The sequence below is a fragment of the Zalophus californianus genome, chromosome 11, assembly GCF_009762305.2.
Source record: "Zalophus californianus isolate mZalCal1 chromosome 11, mZalCal1.pri.v2, whole genome shotgun sequence".
NCBI lineage: Eukaryota > Metazoa > Chordata > Mammalia > Carnivora > Otariidae > Zalophus > Zalophus californianus.
In genome coordinates, this window is record NC_045605.1 from 59,208,838 (window position 1) to 59,227,343 (window position 18,506).

Genomic DNA, 18,506 nt, shown 5'->3' on the forward strand with positions numbered 1-18,506 from the left:
AGTCCGGCCTCATTAGTAATCCAAGAAATCCAAGTAGAGATGGCAGTGTGATTTCATTTTTGCTTACCAGACTGACACAGGATAAAGAAAAATAAACACCCTATTTTGTGAAAGGAAGGCACAAAAGTTACTCTCATCCTTCTTCCTTTGCTAGTAAAAAAAAAAAAAAAAAATTGGTACAATCTTCCTAAAATTCAGTTTGATAACATTTATCAAAACCCTTAAAAAGGTTTACACTTTTGGGGCACCTGGGTAGCTCAGTCGGTTAAGCATCTGCTTTCAGCTCAGATCATGATCTCAGCACCTAGCTCCCTGCTCAGTGAGCAGTCAGCTTCTCCCTTTCCCTCTGTTCCTCCCCTCGTTCTCTCTCTCTTTCAAATAAATAAATCTTAAAAAATCTTAAAAAAAAAAAGGCTTACACTTTTGACCTAGAACTTAATGTCCTAGGAATTTACCCAAAGGAAATAATCAGATATGTGTTATTGAAATATTAAAAATAATGTTTTACAGTAGGAATTGGTTGAATAAAGTATACTATAGTAGAACACTGTGCAGCTATTAAAGACAAGGTAGTAGACAAATACTTAAAACATGGAAATTTTGGGGGGCGCCTGGGTGGCTCAGTCGGTTAAGGGTCTACCTTTGGCTCAGGTCGTGATCCCAGAGTCCCGGGATCGAGCCCCACCTTGGGTCCCCTACTCAGCAGGAAGCCTGCTTCTCCCTCTGCTCCTCACCTCACTCACTCTCTCTTGCTCTCTCACACTTTCTCAAATAAATAAATAAAATCTTTAAAAAAAACCATGGAAATGTTGGGGCTCCTGGTTGGCTCAGTCAGTTAAGCATCCGACTCTTGGTTTTGGCTCAGGTCATGATCTCAGGGTCGTGAGATCCAGCTCTGCCTTGCGCTTAGCATGGAGTCTGCTTGAGATTCCCTCACTTTCCCTCTCCCTCACCCTTTGCCCCTGTCCCCACTTGCATATTTGCATTCGTGTGCTCTCTCTCTCTCTCTCATAAATAAAATCTTTATAAAAAAAAGTGTATGTTTGTATGTGTTTAGAGAGAATTTATGTATGATCTTATTTTTGTAAATAAAAATATACATACATTGAAAAAAACGAAAAGGTGTTATATATTCTAAAAACATTTTCTTCTTTTTAACTATTTATAGTTTCTGAATTTTTTACAGTGAGCAGAGTCTTTTTTGTTTTTTGGTTTTTCCCCCTTAAGGAAAAAAGAAAGCATTAGCAGGAATATGCTGTAACAGAAGGGAAGTGGACTTCTATATGGAGCACTTCCTGGGTCAAGCACACTAGGTTCGGTGCTTTATAAATTTACCTAATTTCACCTTATAACATGTCTGTAGAGGCTCCTGCCTCTGGTCCTACTCCCTCCGATCCATTCTCACACAGCCTCCGGAGGGATTCTTCAAATAGCAGAGGTTAGGAAGGAAATATACCAAACTATACATAGTGGTTACTCTTGGCATTTAGATTGAGGGGATGGATGTAAGGGAAGACTCATTTTTTAATTTAATATTTCAGTATGGTGTGCATTTTTCTAAGGCGGTATATTTTTAAGTGGGGAGGAAAAGCGTATGTTGTCAAGTCACTTCCCCTTAAGCCCTTCAGTGGCCTCCCTCCCTCCCACAGCTCTCTTCCCCTAACACTCTCTGCTCCAGTGCTGCTGTCTACGGGTAAAGCCCTGTGCTCTTTTGCCTCCAGGATTTGTGACCACATTGAGGCCTCCCACGTCACCTTCCAGGTCTGGCTATGCAGCCTTCCAAGTCTTCAGTTCCTTAAATACCACATCCTCTGGGAGGCCTTTCCTCTGTAAATTTTTTTTTATTATGTTAATCACCATACATTACATCATTAGTTTTGGATGTAGTGTTCCATGATTCATTGTTTGTGCATAACACCCAGTGCTCCACGCAGAACGTGCCCTCTTTAATACCCATCACCAGGCTAACCCATCACCCTGCCCCCCTCCCCTCTAGAACCCTCAGTTTGTTTTTCAGAGTCCATCATCTCTCATGGTTCGTCTCCCCCTCCGATTTCCCCCCCTTCATTCTTCCCCTCCTGCTATCTTCTTTTTTTTTTAACATAATGTATTATTTGTTTCAGAAGTACAGATCTGTGATTCAACAGTCTTGCACACTTCACAGCGCTCACCATAGCACATACCCTCCCCAATGTCTATCACCCAGCCACCCCATCCCTCCCACCCCTCACCACTCCAGCAACCCTCAGTTTGTTTCCTGAGATTAAGAATTCCTCATATCAGTGAGGTCATATGATACATGTCTTTCTCTGATTGACTTATTTCGCTCAGCATAATATCTTCCAGTTCCATCCATGTCGTTGCAAATGGCAAGATTTCATTCTTTTTGATGGCTGCATAATATTCCAGTGTGTGTGTGTGTGTGTGTGTGTGTGTGTGCGCGCGCACACACATACATATATACACCACATCTTTTTTATCCATTCATCTGTCGATGGACATCTTGGCTCTTTTCACAGTTTGGCTATTGTGGACATTGCTGCTATAAACATCGGGGTGCACGTACTCTTTTGGATCCCTACATTTGTATCTTTGGGGTAAATACCCAGTAGTGCAATTGCTGGATCATATGGTAGCTCTATTTTCAACTTTTTGAAGAATCTCCATACTGTTTTCCTGGGAGGACTTTCCTGATCCCCTTGGTTTTCCACTGTACATGGTACTACTATTCTTTTTTTTTTTTTAAGATTTATTTACTTATTTGACAGAGTGTGTGCACATAAGCAGGGGGAGCGTCAGGCAGAAGGAGAGGGAGAAGCAGGCTCTCCGCTGAGCAGAGAGCCCGATGCAGGGCTCGCGGGGCTCGATCCCAGGGCCCTGGGATCATGACCTGAGCTGAAGGCAGATGCTTAACCAACTGAGCCACCGAGGCGCCCTGGTACTTCCTCCATCATAGCCTTTACCACACATTGCTATAATTTCATGCTGAATTCTTGATATTCCCAGAAGATCATAAACTCCATGAGGGTGCAGACCCTAGCACCTACAACAGTGACTACAACACAGTAAGCATTTGATAAGTGATTGTTGAATAAATACTTTGTATTTTGTAGTTGTGGAAACCTAGCCTTAGATAGAAGGGTATTAAATAACTTGACCAGAGCCACTCGGCTAGTCAGTTTCAGAGCTTTCCTTGTCTTTTACACTGGCGGAGTTTCCGTTCTTTCCCCTGTACCACTCACATGAGCAGAAGCAGCTCCAATCCCCAAGCATGCTTCAGAATCTGAGTCTCTACTTCCTAGGCCTTTCCAGCTTTTGACACTTCTGTCTTTCTGATTTCTTCCAGTGTGGTGCAGATCCTGCTTGCTGCTGGTGCTGACCCAAACCTTGGGGATGATTTCAGCAGTGTTTATAAGACTGCCAAGGAGCAGGGAATCCATTCTTTGGAAGGTAAGCACAGACCACCCTGTTGTTGTGAGCGCTCTCCTACCTTTGGCTTCTAGGCAGCCTTGCTCTGTGTCAGCTCTACCAGCAACTCAGAGTGAGAGCCTGCAAGTCCCTCATCCTCTGGGAATGCATGGATAACCCAGAAGGCTTGGAACAGACACCCTTCACAGTCCCTTCTGGCTCTATCATTTATGTCCCTTCAGAAGTCTTTGGGAATAAGATAGAGGCCTGACTTCATGACCAGAGCAGGGAGTGGGGGATACCTTTCACCTGGTGTTCTCCTGACAGCACCTCAGCCCACAGAGCGTCAGGTGAGTGGATAATGGAGCAGGTTTCATAAAATAATTAAGGCAACTGCATGGAATGTGGCTTTGTTCCTCTTCTACTTCCTGCAGACTTAACCTATCCCATCCCTGTCCCAGAACTAGAAAGCAGCCTCACTGGGTTCCTCTGCCTCAGAAGTCCCTCAGTACTACTCTGAATACTGCTTTTTTTCCCCTTCTATATGCAAAATGCAATCCTATCTCTGGGACTGGCCCTCAATTTACCATTATGCCCCAGGACAAATAGTGGACCTTCTCTGTGCCTTGATAAAATGGGGTGGTCATCCGTGCCTCCTGAGGATGTTAATGTGGGTTGTTTGGACTTCAGAAGAAAGAGGTGGTGTGCACCTGTATCCGGGTTCAGTCACATGTCTGTCAGAGGGTACTCAGGCAAGTCAGTCTTTGCTACTTCTAGTGAGTCGTTCTTCAAAAGTGAGGTATAGAAGAGGATAGGTTGCTTTGGCTACAAACAGCAATGAATATTTCTTTTACTTTTGAGCTTTTGCTTGTTCATACTGGCCCCCCTGCCTGTCCGTTATCCTGTGTCTCCCAGAGGCTGTGATAACCAGCCCTCTGTCTGGCAATAGGGCAGCTGAGCAGTACTGCTCTTGGGTTGGCAGTGATGCCAGGAGGACGGACAGCCATGCCGACTGCCTGAGGGTCAGAACATTGACTGAAAGGAGGTCCAGTGAGGCGAGCAGTGCACTTGGTCCTCAGAGCTGTCAGGGAGGCTGCCGGACTGACGTAGCTGTGGTAGCCCACAGCAGAGGTGTGGTTGCTGCCCCGGCGAGGTTTCTCAGGTCAGCAGCCTAAGAGCAATGTCAAGAGCAGCAGAGCATTGCTGCCCAGGGGAAGTGTGGAGTTGCCTTCCCCCTGCCTGTCTACCTCTCTAAACCTGCTCCTTCTGTCAAACTCCACTTCTGTGGCTGGATCCTCCACGAAGCCTTCCCTGTCCTTGGCAATAATTGCAACCTGCCCCCAGCTGCTCTTTTGAATATTCTCTAAATCTTGGCCTTTTATATGGTTATTTGAACTCTCATCTGCCCATATGTCTTTCCTCTCCTGCTCAGCTGACAGTTCTGTGTGCAGGCCATGACCTATGCCTCCTTGGATTCCCCACTGAGTTGGAGGAATTATGTTCACTTTACGTTTCAGAGGAGAATTTCATGAGTACCAAACTTGCCCTGTATTTGCAGCCTGTTATGTGGAGACTCATCGTGTGGGTTGTCTTCTCACTCAGACACAGCATTACTGTCCTCAGCTCGGTCTTCTGTCCAGGCCCTCTCACCAAAAAGCAAAGAGGAGCGTTTGCTGAGGGGGCAGAGCCAGGTGGAAGGGAAGGGATTATTTGAGTGCCTTATCGCCTGCCCTCAGGATCCCAGCAGGGCTCAGTCATTATTTTTGATTTCACAGAATCCCAGAGCTGTGAAGCCATGTAGGCCAACCTTTGCTGTCACACCAGTCCCTTCCCTCTGCATTTAAGTTTTATATCTTTGTTCTCTCCAGACTGATGCTCATATTCAACATTCTAGATCAGTAGTCAGGAAAAGAACAAGAGTGCTAGCCCTTTGCCAAGAGTATGTCTAGGCAAATTCAAAGAAAAGTCACAGGCTTAATTGGACGGTCCTTCACTATTGGAGCAGAGTCCGTGCCAGGTCCATCAAATTTACTGAATTTCTAATAGATATTTCTGTGGGCCTTATACTGTGCTCAGTACTGAAAGGAGGTGGTGAGTTGTCGTTTGTGACCTTGGCAGGACCTCCCTAAACCCCAGTAATATATCCCTTTTCTGCCTTATCGGTATTGTGAACATCAAGAGATAAGTATATGATGTGTGAATTGTAAAGTGCTCTACAGTTGTAATTGCTCATTAGTTTTATTTTTTTATAATTCAACATGCATTTACTGAGTGTCAGGCACTCTGCCAGATGCTGGGAATGTAGAAATGAATATACATGGTATAGGCCCTCAACAGTGTTCCCAGTCAAGTGAGAAGACAGACCTACGAACAAGGTACCACAGTACAGAGTGATAATGCAAAGGTATATGTACAAAGAATGGAGATAGCACTGACATAGGCAGTGATAAGCTCTACCTGAGGGCAGGCTGCTGTCTGGGAAGTGTCATAGTGTAAGTGACTTTGAATTGGGTCTTAAGGATGAGTGGGAGATGGCCAGGCCGACTAAGAGGGATGGATCTTCTGGGTAGAAGGAACAACACATGCAGAGACATGGGGTGGGTGGGTGACAGCAAGTGGACTCATCTGCCACAGTGCTGAGGAGAATAACAAGAAGTGAGACTAGAGAGGGAAGCAGGGTTCCGCATGATAAGGACATTGTAGGACAGTTTTGGGTGCTCACACTGTTTTTGAAGGTCATTGAAGGATTTTAAGCAAGGGGTGTCAGTTTACATTTGCATCTTAGATGGAGTGAGGGATAAAATTGAAGGGGAGAGATTAGCAGTGGCTCTTGACCTTTAGGGGATGATGGTCCCCTTTGAGAATTGAATGGGAAGCTATGCTCCTCTCCCCCAAAATGCACTTATAATTTCTGGGGATTCCTAAAAGTGATCTTTGGAAATGGAGAAAGTAGATGTTAAAAATACTAAGAGGTTGAGTTCTTAGCAGAATGTGGGAATTGATGGAAAAGGAGACATTTCATGGTGACATCCCCGATTTCTGATTTGGTTTAACAGTTGGATGTGTGGGTCTGGAGTTCAAAAGAGAAGTCTGGCAGGAGATTTAGGAGTCACCAGCTGGGGCACCTGCGTGGCTCAGTTGGTTAAGCGTCTGCCTTCGGCTCAGGTCATGATCCCAGGGTCCTGGGATGGAGCCCCACATCGGGCTCCCTGCTCAGCGGGAAGCCTGCTTCTCCCTCTCCCACTCGCCCTGCTTGTGTTCCCTCTCTCGCTGTGTCTCTCTCTGTCAAATACATAAATAAAATCTTAAAAAAAAAAAAAGGAGTCACCAGCATTAGCTTGGTAGTGACTACAGTGGATGTGACTAAAATTGTCCAAGGAAAAGAGTGAAGGTAAGAGGTGAGGGGACAAGCTCCTCACTCAGGAGGGTACAGCATCTAAGGTGTGAGGAAGAGAGAGGATCCAGGGGCGCCTGGGTGGCTGAGTCATTAAGCGTCTGCCTTCGGCTCAGGTCATGATCCCAGGGTCCTGGGATCGAGCCCCACATCGGGCTCCCTGCTCAGCGGGAAGCCTGCTTCTCCCTCTCCCACTTCCCCTGCTTGTGTTCCCTCTCTCGCTGTCTCTCTCTGTCAAAAAAGAGGATCCAAACAAAGGTACCAAAGGTATCGGAGAAGGTGCCTTGTTTTCTCTCAAAGAGGCTCTATCTGTTCTACCTGCTCAGAACAGGCATGGTCTAGAAAGGAAAGAAACTTCTGTGACCTCCTTTCTGATATTTTATCATCAGTTGCCCCATTCCTAGCAAAACCCTTCTGATTTACATATGGCCATTGCTCCTTAGCAAGAAGCCTGCTCAGCTGAGCACATTACAGTATTCCCCACCCTTGTCAGGGTTGGTGTTTCTGGGCAGAGGGCAGGTCAGCTGGTGCAAGTGACACAGGAATGCCTGGCATAGAAACTATGTTGGCCTGACTGTTCTGTCCATCCTTTTCAGCCCCCAAGAGTGGCATCTTGAGAGGTATAATGGTGTCCTGGAGAAAGGTCAGATGTCAGTGCTAGCAGTTATCTAAGCTCTGTTTGTCTAAGTTTTGTAACTTACTAGCTGTGTGATTTTGAGCAAGTGATTTAAGGTTCTAGAATTTCCGTTTTCTCCTCTGTAACATAGGGATAACAATACCCATCATACAGGGTTGTTAGGATGACTAGAGATAAGTAAAGCATCATGTGAAGGATGATATTTGAGGAAGAACATCTCTATTGAGGTGGATTTTGAGTCCGTGTAAAGTTGCCTTGGAGGTACTGAGCAACTCTTCACTCAAGGAGCATTGACAGAGGCTGGATGTCTGCCTGTCAGGGATTCTGTACAGGGGATTCTTGTCCTGGGTCATTGGATAATATGACTTCCAAGGCCCCTGTCAGCCATGTGATTTCTAAGGTCTAGAAGCCCTAGGCTCACCATCAGAGCAAGTGATGTACTTATAAGTGGGATTTGAGCTGAGTTTTGGAGGGCAGAAAGAAAGTGAGAAAAGAAAAGCTATTCTAAGCAGGGGCAAAGCTTGAGCAAAGGCACATAGAAGGGACACATGTGGAGAGGGGAACGTGGAGATCACTGCTGCTTCTCTACCAAGTCACTCCCTGATCTTGATCACATTCCATTCAGTGACTTGATCCCCATCCATGCCCACCCCAGGAGAGTTCCACTTGTGGCTGGCGGATGGGTGGTGGGTCCCAATCCTCAGGTGGAGGAGACAATAAATTAATGGTAACAGTAAACAAGTTGCCCAGCCAGGGATGCTGCAGGCTGCTTGTAAGTAACTGTTATAAACATTGGGTGTCTGGGGCTGTCAGAAACGCAAGCGAGCTCTCTGAGTGCCTCTCATATGTACAATTAAAACAATAAAACACGGCAGAAACATGGTGAAAACAGGGTATAAATCAGCTTCTCTTCTCAGCTCCAAGTGGTGGCTGAATAAAGATGAGTCGTGTAGAAGCTGGGTTGGCATAGGACCCTTCTGGGGCTAGAGGGCCTGACTTTCCAGGCTGTACCCCCCAAGGCCAACCCCAACAGTCTGGGCAGTCCCCTTCCCACAGCTCCAGGGGCTGCGGGTCCTGGCCTGCTCCAGCTGACCTCCCCATCTCTGTGTCTTCAGATGGGGGACAGGACGGTACAAGCTGGTGCATCACAAACCAGTGGACAAGTGCCCTGGAGTTCAGGAGATGGCTAGGAGTTCCCACTGGCGGTAATGGAATGGCTCTCAATACTTCTCCCCTTCCCCAGGACATGCCAGGGAGTCATCTCATCCTGGTTCATCTATTCAGTATAAGTTAACTGCTCAGCACCCACCGTATGTCCAGCCCTACCTAGGGACAGCAGAGAGAATGTATGCCCTTGGAGAGCATAAATTTAGATGGAAGTAATTATGCTCCCAAGGACATAGGAATCACCTAAAGAGCTTATTGAAACACGGATTCCTGGGCCCCACCCCCAGAGATTCTGATTCAGTAGCTCTGGAGTGGGAACTAAGATTTTGCATTTCTCACAGCTCTCCAGTCTTTGAGTAGCATGATCTAGACTACAGATGTTAGTTCTCGCCATGGGCTTGAACTGCTTTTAAAAACTCATCTGGGGGCGCCTGGGTGGCTCAGATGGTTAAGCATCTGCCTTTGGCTCAGGTCATGATCCCAGGGTCCTGGGATCGAGTCCCGCATCAGGCTCCCTGCTCCTTGGGAGCCTGCTTCTCCCTCTGCTTCTCTCTCTCTCTCTCTCTCTCTCTCTCTCTCTCTCTCCCCCCCCTCTCTCTCTCTCCCTCTGTCTCTCATGAATAAATAAATAAAATCTTTAAAAAAAAAAACAAACTCATCTGGGCCTTCTCCCTGGAAGAGACCTTATTTTGCCACTTTAAGCTTCACTCCTAGCGAGGTTATGTGCTTAGGCCACGGTATTAGAGGTGGTACAGAACACATAATAGCTATGTACCTGCAGCAATTCTCTGCACCTCTCAGAGGCTCTGTCTCCATACTTATAAAGGTTATCAGTTTGTTTCCCGGAGCTAACCGAACAGAATAATAAAATAAATAAATAAAATAAAGGTTATCAAAAGAGTTAGAGATAGCATATTTGTCCCTAACCTAAACCTAGAATATAGAAGGAATTCCACTAATGTAAATTTCTGTCTTTCTATCATCATCATTATCCTCAGCAGACTCTTGTGGAACTTTATTCAGACTCTTTGACATGGCCTTCCAAATGCTTTTCAGTGGTAGCAAACTGTTGTCTGTAGACAGCCAAACATTATTTAGAGTCTGAGGAGTGGCTTAGCCATCACCAGACTGTGTGACTTTGGGCATTTCTCTCTCTTTCTCTGAGACTTGATTTTTGCATCTGTAGGGAAGAATATTTCCTACACCATTGGCTTATTATAAGATCAAATTGAAGTACTTATGAAAGCACTTGAGAAAATACAAGGTGTATTGCAAATGTGTAAGGTACTAGCAAGAAAAGTAATTAATAATAATAGTAAAGATTGAAGACTTGACCAAGACAGTATTTGACAAGTGTTCAGTCAGAGGTACAGATAACAAGGACTACCAGAGCTCAGAGAAGAGAATCTCTAGTTGAAGCAGTCAAGGAAATAAAATGGTATCTGAGCCCCAAAGTATAAGAAAGTTTTATGGAGGGCCTGTAGATGGGTGCAGCTGGGTGTGAAGGGGTGTGTTATATCCCAAACACCGGGAAACAGAAAAATGTGTGTCGGGCTGTTAAGTGAACTTGTTTAGGTGAAGCATCTACACAGCAGATTTATCTTGAAGAGTAATGAACAAAAGATTCAGCATTCGTGCCCTGGGGCCAGATCAAGATGCTTGGACTTTGTCCTTTAGACAGAGAGGGGCTCTGAAGGTTCTAGAGGAGAGGGCGCCACAGGAACAGATCCCTTCCAGGGTGGAGAAGTAGGGGAGGTGGTAATAGGATGGCGATGCTAAGACCACTGTAGCAGCAGGTAACATGGACTGTTATGGTGTGCCACAGGAACCCTGTGATATAGGCACTAAAGGAAACTGAGGCAGAGAGATGCAGCCAAATGCCAGCAGAACTGTCTCCTGCTCATACACAGAACCCAACAACCATAGCAGCCTGTATGTGCCTCACACTTAGCCCAGAACCTCTGCTTGTCCAGAGTCTTGGAAGGCTTGGGAATCTGCCGGGCCAAAAGCTGTTGGGGCAAGTTATTATTTTTAATAATGTCCCTGCCTCTTTCTCGTCATTGTCACAGCCTTGTCGCACCTCCAGGGCCAGTGGTTCTACATCTCATTTCTCAGCAGTGCCAGCTGCTAGAGTCCCCAGGATGGACAGTGCACTGTCAATCCATCACGCTTGTGTTAGCCAGCTTCAAGGTGAAGTGTATCAGCCAGTTAGGCTAATTGTTTCCCTCCTTTTAGCCCTCTAAAACGTATATATATATATTTATACACACACACACATATATATATATATGTATATATATATATGTTTGGCTAGGAGAGGGAGATAGACTAGTTGACATGTTTTATTAAAAAGAATAAATTTGATACATTTATAAAAATAAGGAAAAGTGGGATGGGGTGGCAAAGAACTAGTCCTGTGATTTTTAACTGATTTACATATTTTGTGTATAAATATTTTTTCATCAAAAGTTCCAAATCAGGGATGGGTCCCACACACCACACAAAATATATTAGAGACATTTATATGGATAGCAGGAAGGGAGACAGAGGGCTGAAATTTTCCAGGCACCCAGTGATTGATGGGGGCTGAGGCTCCCCCTGACGCTTTATTGAGTTTCCGATGATTATCTCTCGCTGAGACATTTTTTACAGATGACGGTCGAGCTGTCACAATGGACCATGGGGGAAAAAAAAACAACAATAATAACACTTTAATCTTTTTACTGCACTGCTCCCTAGTATCTCAGATTCATCTTCCCTGACGCACGCAGTTCATTATTCTGCCCCTCCCTGGATGGGAAATAAAGGAAAATAAATATATATGTAGACACACTTACCCACATACATACACACACGGACTGGATATAAAAGAGACCACCTCAGAACCAGAGAGAGGCAGAATTTATTGTTCTTTTTGCAAGTGTTGAGGTTTATTAGTAGAGATGCTGGGTTGGCTTGGAATTGGCTATTAATTACAGCATTTTGTATTTGTTTTTTATTGTGAGTTTTTAACATTTTGAAGAAAAGGCAGAGGAGAGGCAAGCAGGTATAAAGATGGGGAGCACAGAGGGACTGAGTTTGGCCAACCAAGTAGCATAACTGACTGAAAGGCAGAGAGGGCAGGCTCCTCCTCTTGTTGCCAGGCCTACCTGGAGGATCCCTGGAGCTGAAAGATGGGATGCTTTGGTTGGGATGGGGGCAAAGCAGGGGCAGTGGGGAGAAGTTAAGCTCAGAGTAATGACAGGCCACCTCAGAAGGACTCTAAATAGCTGTGACATGTTACTGCTGTGAGACTTAGAAGAGATGGGAAGAAGGGGAGGGTCAAACAGAGTGTTGATGGGCCTACAGACAACAGAGTAATGCATTCTTAAGAGTTTGTCCCACTCTTTGAATTTGATAGTGTAAAGGTGACACGTGGGCTGTGGGAAAGCTCCACCTGGGTCTGTGGTCAATGAAGGTGTCCCGGGGGCACCTGGCTGGCTCAGTCGGTGGAGTGTGCAACTCTTGATCTCACGGTTGTAAGTTCAAGCCCCACTTGGGGTGTAGAGAGTACCTAAAATAAAATATTTTTTTAAAAGGCGGGGGTGGGGGGGCGGTCCTGGGCCAGAGAGGATGCCACACTGTCTAGCATCACAGGCAGGATCAACAACCTATCATCTTAAAGCTCCAACCTTTCTGCTCTCCCCCTTCCCTTTCATGGGGATGAGAGAAGATGAATTTGGGGTCCTTAGGGGAAGGCTGCCCTTAATGCGCCTTCAGTAGAGTAAGTGCTGACTAGTCTTCCCTTTAATTCTTCAAACCTTTTCTGAGCTCCTACTAGAAGGTAATAAAGAGATAAACAGAGTCCTATTCTTGAGAAATTTTCCAGTCCATGGGCAGAAAACGTGGTGTCTGTGAGAACCATTTTCAAGTAGGATCTCGTCTTCCATCCATAGGCCAGCCTAGATGGCCATGAGTGCCATCTCTGTAGGAAGGATAAAAAGATCTGTAAGACACAGCATCTATCCTTCAAAAACCCATTACTTTCTTGGGGAGACAAGCTTACCATCCACTCACTAAGGAAGTATTTATCAAGCACCTGCCATGTTCAAGAATATACACATGAGGCACTCTGTGAACACATAAGGCTATGTAAAAGAGAATGTTAACTAATTTGATGTGAACTAGATATTACTTGAATACATAGAGGAAAGGGAGATCAGTGAAAATCAGACTGCTTGAATTATAAAGGATGGGTAACATGTAGATAAAGAAAAGGAATAATGAAGTCATGTAATCACATAGAGAAAAGAGTACAAGCCTTGGAGTTAAACAGAGCAGCTTGGTCACTGAATATCAGTGACCTGAAACAAGCTACATAACTCTGTAAGTGATGGTTTCTTCATTAATTAAATAGGAATAATAATAATAATAAGAGCCTAGTATGGTTCTTGGGAGGAAAACAGTTGTAAAGGTCCTAGCGCAGAACCTGGCACATAGTAAGTGCTCAATAAATGGAGGCTATTATTTTCTTACTTCTCCAAGAGTTATATCTTTATTAATCTGAGTATTGGAGAAAGACTCTTAGTCTGGGATATTAGGCATCAGGACTTACCTGTGACTCTCTACTGAGTATGAAATGGGCTCCCTGCAATGAGCCTGACATATTCTGCAGTGCTAGTGTGAGAGGCAGTTCTGGCCAGAGTGAGAGTGTCGCATCAGGAAGAGGAAAGGGCAATAATAAATGTATTACCATTACTGAGTACCTACTGCATGCCAAGCAGTGTGCTCACCTTCCTTACATACGTTTTTTTTTAATATAATAGCTTTGTTGAGATTTAATTCACATACTGTGTAGTTCAGTCATTTAAAGTGTATAAGTATAAAGTGTATAAGTTGGGCCTGGCTCAGTTGGTTGAGTGTCTGACTCATGATTTTGGCTCAGGTTGTGATCTCAGGATCCTGGGATCAAGCCCTACATCGGGCTCCATGCTCAGCCAGGAGTTTGCTTGAGATTCTCTCTCTCCCTCTGCCCCGCCCCCGTCCCCCCTGCTCATACTCATGGGTGCATGCATGCGTGCGCGCTCTCTCTCTCTCTCTCAAATAAATCTTTTTAAAAAAGTGTATAAGTCAGTGGTTTATGGTATATTCACAAGGGTTGTGCATCCATCACCACAGTCAGTTTTAGAACCTTTTTTTTTTAAAGACACATTTATTCAGCGTCATGATCAGATTATTACATTTAGCGATCAACAGCATGGGTGCAAAAAAAAAAAAATCTACATTAAAACCCTTTGTTGGAATGCTTTACACTTTCCACAGAACAGAAACTAAAATAACCCGTTATACAATTAGTCACAAATACAGTCCTCAAGTTTTTCGCCCATGCACATGAGTATTGTCTAAAATATGTCTTCTTTGTAGCAGCTAGGCCCTGCCACCACTGTGCTTGGCCGAGTTCACAAATCTGTTGTAACCTGTAGCTTCCCTGTCACTTCTCTGGCTCTCCTCTCCTGCTAAGCTTTGTTTCCTGGCAGTAATTAAAACCATCTGCCACTGCCGTAGCTACTGCTGCTGCTGGAACCACCATAGCCACCTTGGTTTCGTGGTTTGGCAAAGTATTGGCCTCCACCACCATAGGGGCCAGAGCTTCTGCCTCCAAAATTTCCCCCTTTCATGGGTCCAAAATTTGAGGATTGATTGTTGTAATTGCCAAAATCATTATAGCTTCTGCCACCTCCAAAGTTGCTTCCATCATTACCAAATCCATTATAGCCATCCCCACTGCCACCATATCCACCACCTCGACTGCCACCAAAGCCACTTCAACCACTGAAGTTCCCTCCACGACCAAAGTTGTCATTCCCACCAAAACCACCTCCACAACAACCAGCAAAGTTTCCAGAACCACTTCGACCTCTTTGGCTGGATGAAGCACTAGCCATCTCTTGCTTAGATAGGGCTTTCCTTACTTCACAGTTGTGGCCATTCACAGTATGGTATTTTTGAATGACAATCTTGTCCACAGAGTCATGGTCATCAAATGTTACAAAAGCAAAACCTCTCTTTTTGCCACTGCCTTGGTCAGTCATGATCTCAATCACTTCAATTTTCCCAAACTGTTCAAAATAATCTCTTAGATGATGTTCTTGAGTGTCTTCTTTAATGCCACCAACAAAAATCTTTTTCACAGTTAAGTGGGCACCAGGTCTTCGAGAATCTTCTCTTGAGACAGCCCTCTTTGGTTCTACAACTCTTCCATCCACCTTGTGTGGCCTTGCATTCATGGCTGCATCCACCTCCTCCACAGTGGCATATGTGACAAACCCAAAGCCTCTGGAACCACTTGGTGTTTGGATCTCTCATTACCGCACAGTCCGTAAGCATTCCCCATTGCTCAGAATGGCTCCTCAGACTCTCATCAGTTGTTTCAAAGCTCAAACCTCCAATGAAGAGCTTCCGCAGCTGCTCAGGCTCTTTGGGAAACTCTGACTTAGACACGACGGCGGTGGGAGGGGAGACTTTAATGATGTTTACTCGGCGGCGTCCACAGGCAGAAAGCCAGTTTTAGAACATTTTTATCACTCCATAAAGAAACTCCATTCCCCGTTTCTTCCCATCTCCTAACTTTAGACAGTCACTGATCTACTTAGTTTCTAAGATTTGCATATTCTGGGCATTTCATATAAATGGAGTCATACAATGCATGATCTTTGGACTGACTGCTTTCACTTAGCATGTTTTCAAGGTTCATTCATGCTGTAACATGTATTAGTACTTCATTCCTTTTTCATAGCTGAGTAATAGTTCGTTAATGGATATACCAAATTTAATTTCTCCATTCATCAGTTGAGGGATATTTGGGTTGTTTCTACATTTGGCTATTATGAATAATACTGCTGTGAATATTTGTGTACAAGTTTTTGTGTGAATATAGTGATTTCAGTTTTGACTTTATTTTTTTTAAGATTTTATTTATTTATTTGACAGAGAGCAAGAGCAGGAACACAAGCAGGGGGAGTGGGAGAGGGAGAAGCAGGCTTCCTGCTGAGCAGGGAGCCCAGTGTGGGGCTCGATCCCGGGACCCTGGCATCATGACCTGAGCCGAAGGCAGATGCTTAACGACTGAGACACCCAGGCACCCCAGTTTTCTTGACTTTATACCTAGCAGTAGAATTGCTTGGTCATAGGATAACTCTGTTAACCTTTTGAGGAACTGCTAGACTGTTTTCCAAAGAGGCTGTACCATTTTACATTCCCACCAGCCATGTAGGAGGGGTCCAGCTTTTCTGCATCCTCCCCAGCTCTTGTTACTGCCTGTCTTTTTTACTTTGGCCATCTGGTGGATGTGAAGTTGTTTCTTGTTGTGGTTCAGATTTGCGTTTCCCTGATGGCTAATGATGTTGACCGTCTTTTCATGTGCCTTTTGGCCATTTGTACATCTACTCAGATTCCCTGGTCTATTTTTTAACTGGGTTTGCCATTGAGTCTTGCAAGGTAGGTGATGATATCTATTTTGCAGATGAGGAAACAAATTCTCAGAGATGTTAAGTATTTTGATCAAAATCGCACAGTGACTTTTGCTCCTCAGTCTCACTCACTCCGACCTCTGTTCTTTCTAATGCACACTGCTGCCTCCTGAGGATTCATGGTAGGATCACCAGGGTCCTCTTATGAGGGTTTTGACAGCAGGAAGGGAGTAGTTGAAAGTCTATTTGGAGACATTAACTAGGACTAAGTAGGAAAAGCCTCTGAAGGTCAAACAGAGGAATATGGATATATTACAGCTCCAGGACTGGAAAAGTGGCCGTTTCCTAGGGGCTGGCCGTTTCCTGTGCCCCTGACTATACCGCATCATCTTTGATTTTCACAGTAACCCAGTTCATAGATATTAATGTTTCCATTTTACCAATGATGAATTTGAGGCCCAGAGGGATGAAGTAACTTCCCAGAGTCATCAGGATTAAAATGTGGTTCTCTCCAACTCAAAATTCTGAACTCTTTCCTGCCAGAGACATTTTATAAAAGATTTTTTTTTCAGTGTTATGTCAGCATTTACAAGCCCTTGAGGTCATGGCCCAACACGTGGAAAGTACTTAATTAATAGTTGGTGGGTGAATGAGAAGATAGGAGTGTATGGTGTAGAAGGACCTAATTCCAACTGAGATTCTGGGGGGCAGAAGGATGTATAAGTGAGAATTGGAGGTCTCATCCCAAGACTTAGTGTCCTAGGAAGAGTGTTCTGATGCCCAGACATCCTTAGCTTCCTGGGAGCAGGACGAGGCAGGTGGAGGTGGGATGGGCGTGACTAGCCTTGCATCTTTTTCGTGTTCATCACAAGAACATTAGAGTGGGAAGGACACACAGAGACCATCTAGCTTGGTGCTGCTTTGGTACATTCCCAGGCCCTGCCTACTGAACATTGCTGAGATGGGGGCCCAAGAATCAACAATTTTTACAAGTTACCTGGGTGATTTTGTTCCCACTAAAGTTTAAGAACCATTGGTTTAGAAAAAAACTCTTCAACTTGAAAAATAGTGAGTCTGGGGCACAGAGGGATTGAAATGCATTCCAAGTTAGTGAGTGAGTCATTTTTGAATCCAGTTCTCTCATCTCCTGATCTCCTGTTTTTGCTGTTCACCATGTTGCTTAATTCCTTAACAAAAAACCATTTTGTGCCCATAGCTTTCAGGATAGAATCCAAACCCCTCTAAGAGTCAGGCCTCTGCCTCCCTGGGTGACCTCCTCTCTGCCTACGGCATCCTAGGCTCACTGAGAGACTCAGTTTCTTGAAGGGAAGGGTAGTGCAGTTTTCACCCCCTGGCCTTTGCAAACACCACTTTCTTTCCTAGAATGCCCATCTTCCCCTCTCCACCTAGCAAGATATCCCTCATCCTCAAGACAGTTCTCCTGGGTGATTCCTCTCAAAGCCACATGATGTGTGCCCCGTTTTGCTGCCATCAGACTGTGTGCGTGTGTGACTCTCATAGCACCTACTGTTCCAAGCTGCTCAGTGGTAGTATGTTCACGGGCAGGCAGGTGGATAAAGGTTCTCGTGTGTTCATCGCTGAAGCTGCATAAAATACTGACGTGATGCTGTATGAAATACATACAGAAAATGTTATGAACTAGTTACTGTCATCCATGAGGAGCCTAGGATCTAATTGGGGAGTCAGAGGGAAATTTTAATGCAAGAAAGTATTGCAAGAGGGGTTGTTGCACAGTAAAGAATTAACTGGTAAATGGGTACACATAATCAAAACAACAGGCATCCAGGGCAGAGCTGGGGGGAAAAGACTTCCTGGAAGAGGAGGCTTGGACAGGACTTGAAAGAACAGGGAGGATTTGGAGAGGAAAGAGGGGTTTCCAGGCTGTGGAAGGAAATGAAGGGCCTTGCCCTCCCCGGGGATGGTCTCATGGTGACCGCTCACAGGGAGTCTCCCTCTTGCCCCATCCCCTGCCCAAAGAGAAACACAAGAGGCAGAGCTGACAGCGCCCACAGAAGCTGACGAGGTGGCCCGTGCATGCTGGCAGGAGGGTGGCTGTCTCAGGTTGTAGTGAAGATTTAAAGAGGTAGTAGATACAGAAGGTCTTGAGGGAAAGGAAGAAAAGAGCCCCGAGGCTTCTTCCCCAAGACTCTTGATAAAAATTCAACCCAGATCCTGAGCTTCAAGCTAGGTCAGCGCACCCTAATTTATGTGAGGCTTGAGCCTGCAGGTGCTGACAGAAGGTGGACATGGAGAAGTACAGAGGAGAGAGCCAGGCAGGCTCCGGATCTGGTGCTGCCCACCACCAGTTAGCAGTGCAGGTTGGGCAGGCCACCCAGCATCTATACCTCTGTCTTCTAATCTGTTGAACAGAGAAAACGGTATCTGTCCTAAGATGTCCTAGGGTGAGGAAACAACTGCATTGAAGTGCTCT

General features: G+C 45.1%; 1 protein-coding gene across 4 annotated transcripts in view; it reads left to right on the forward strand.

Moving 5' to 3' along the window:
* Positions 1-18,506, forward strand: part of CLPB (caseinolytic mitochondrial matrix peptidase chaperone subunit B) — a 173,174-nt gene that overhangs the window by 46,803 nt on the left and 107,865 nt on the right. For all 4 annotated transcript variants that reach the window (XR_003517316.1, XM_027578461.1, XM_027578462.1 and 1 more), the window contains exon 4: positions 3,347-3,450. Coding sequence is in view for 3 of the 4 variants with exons in the window: in XM_027578461.1 (XP_027434262.1) it covers positions 3,347-3,450 (104 nt within the window). In the remaining variant the exon portion in view is untranslated. The remainder of the gene's footprint in view (positions 1-3,346; positions 3,451-18,506) is intronic.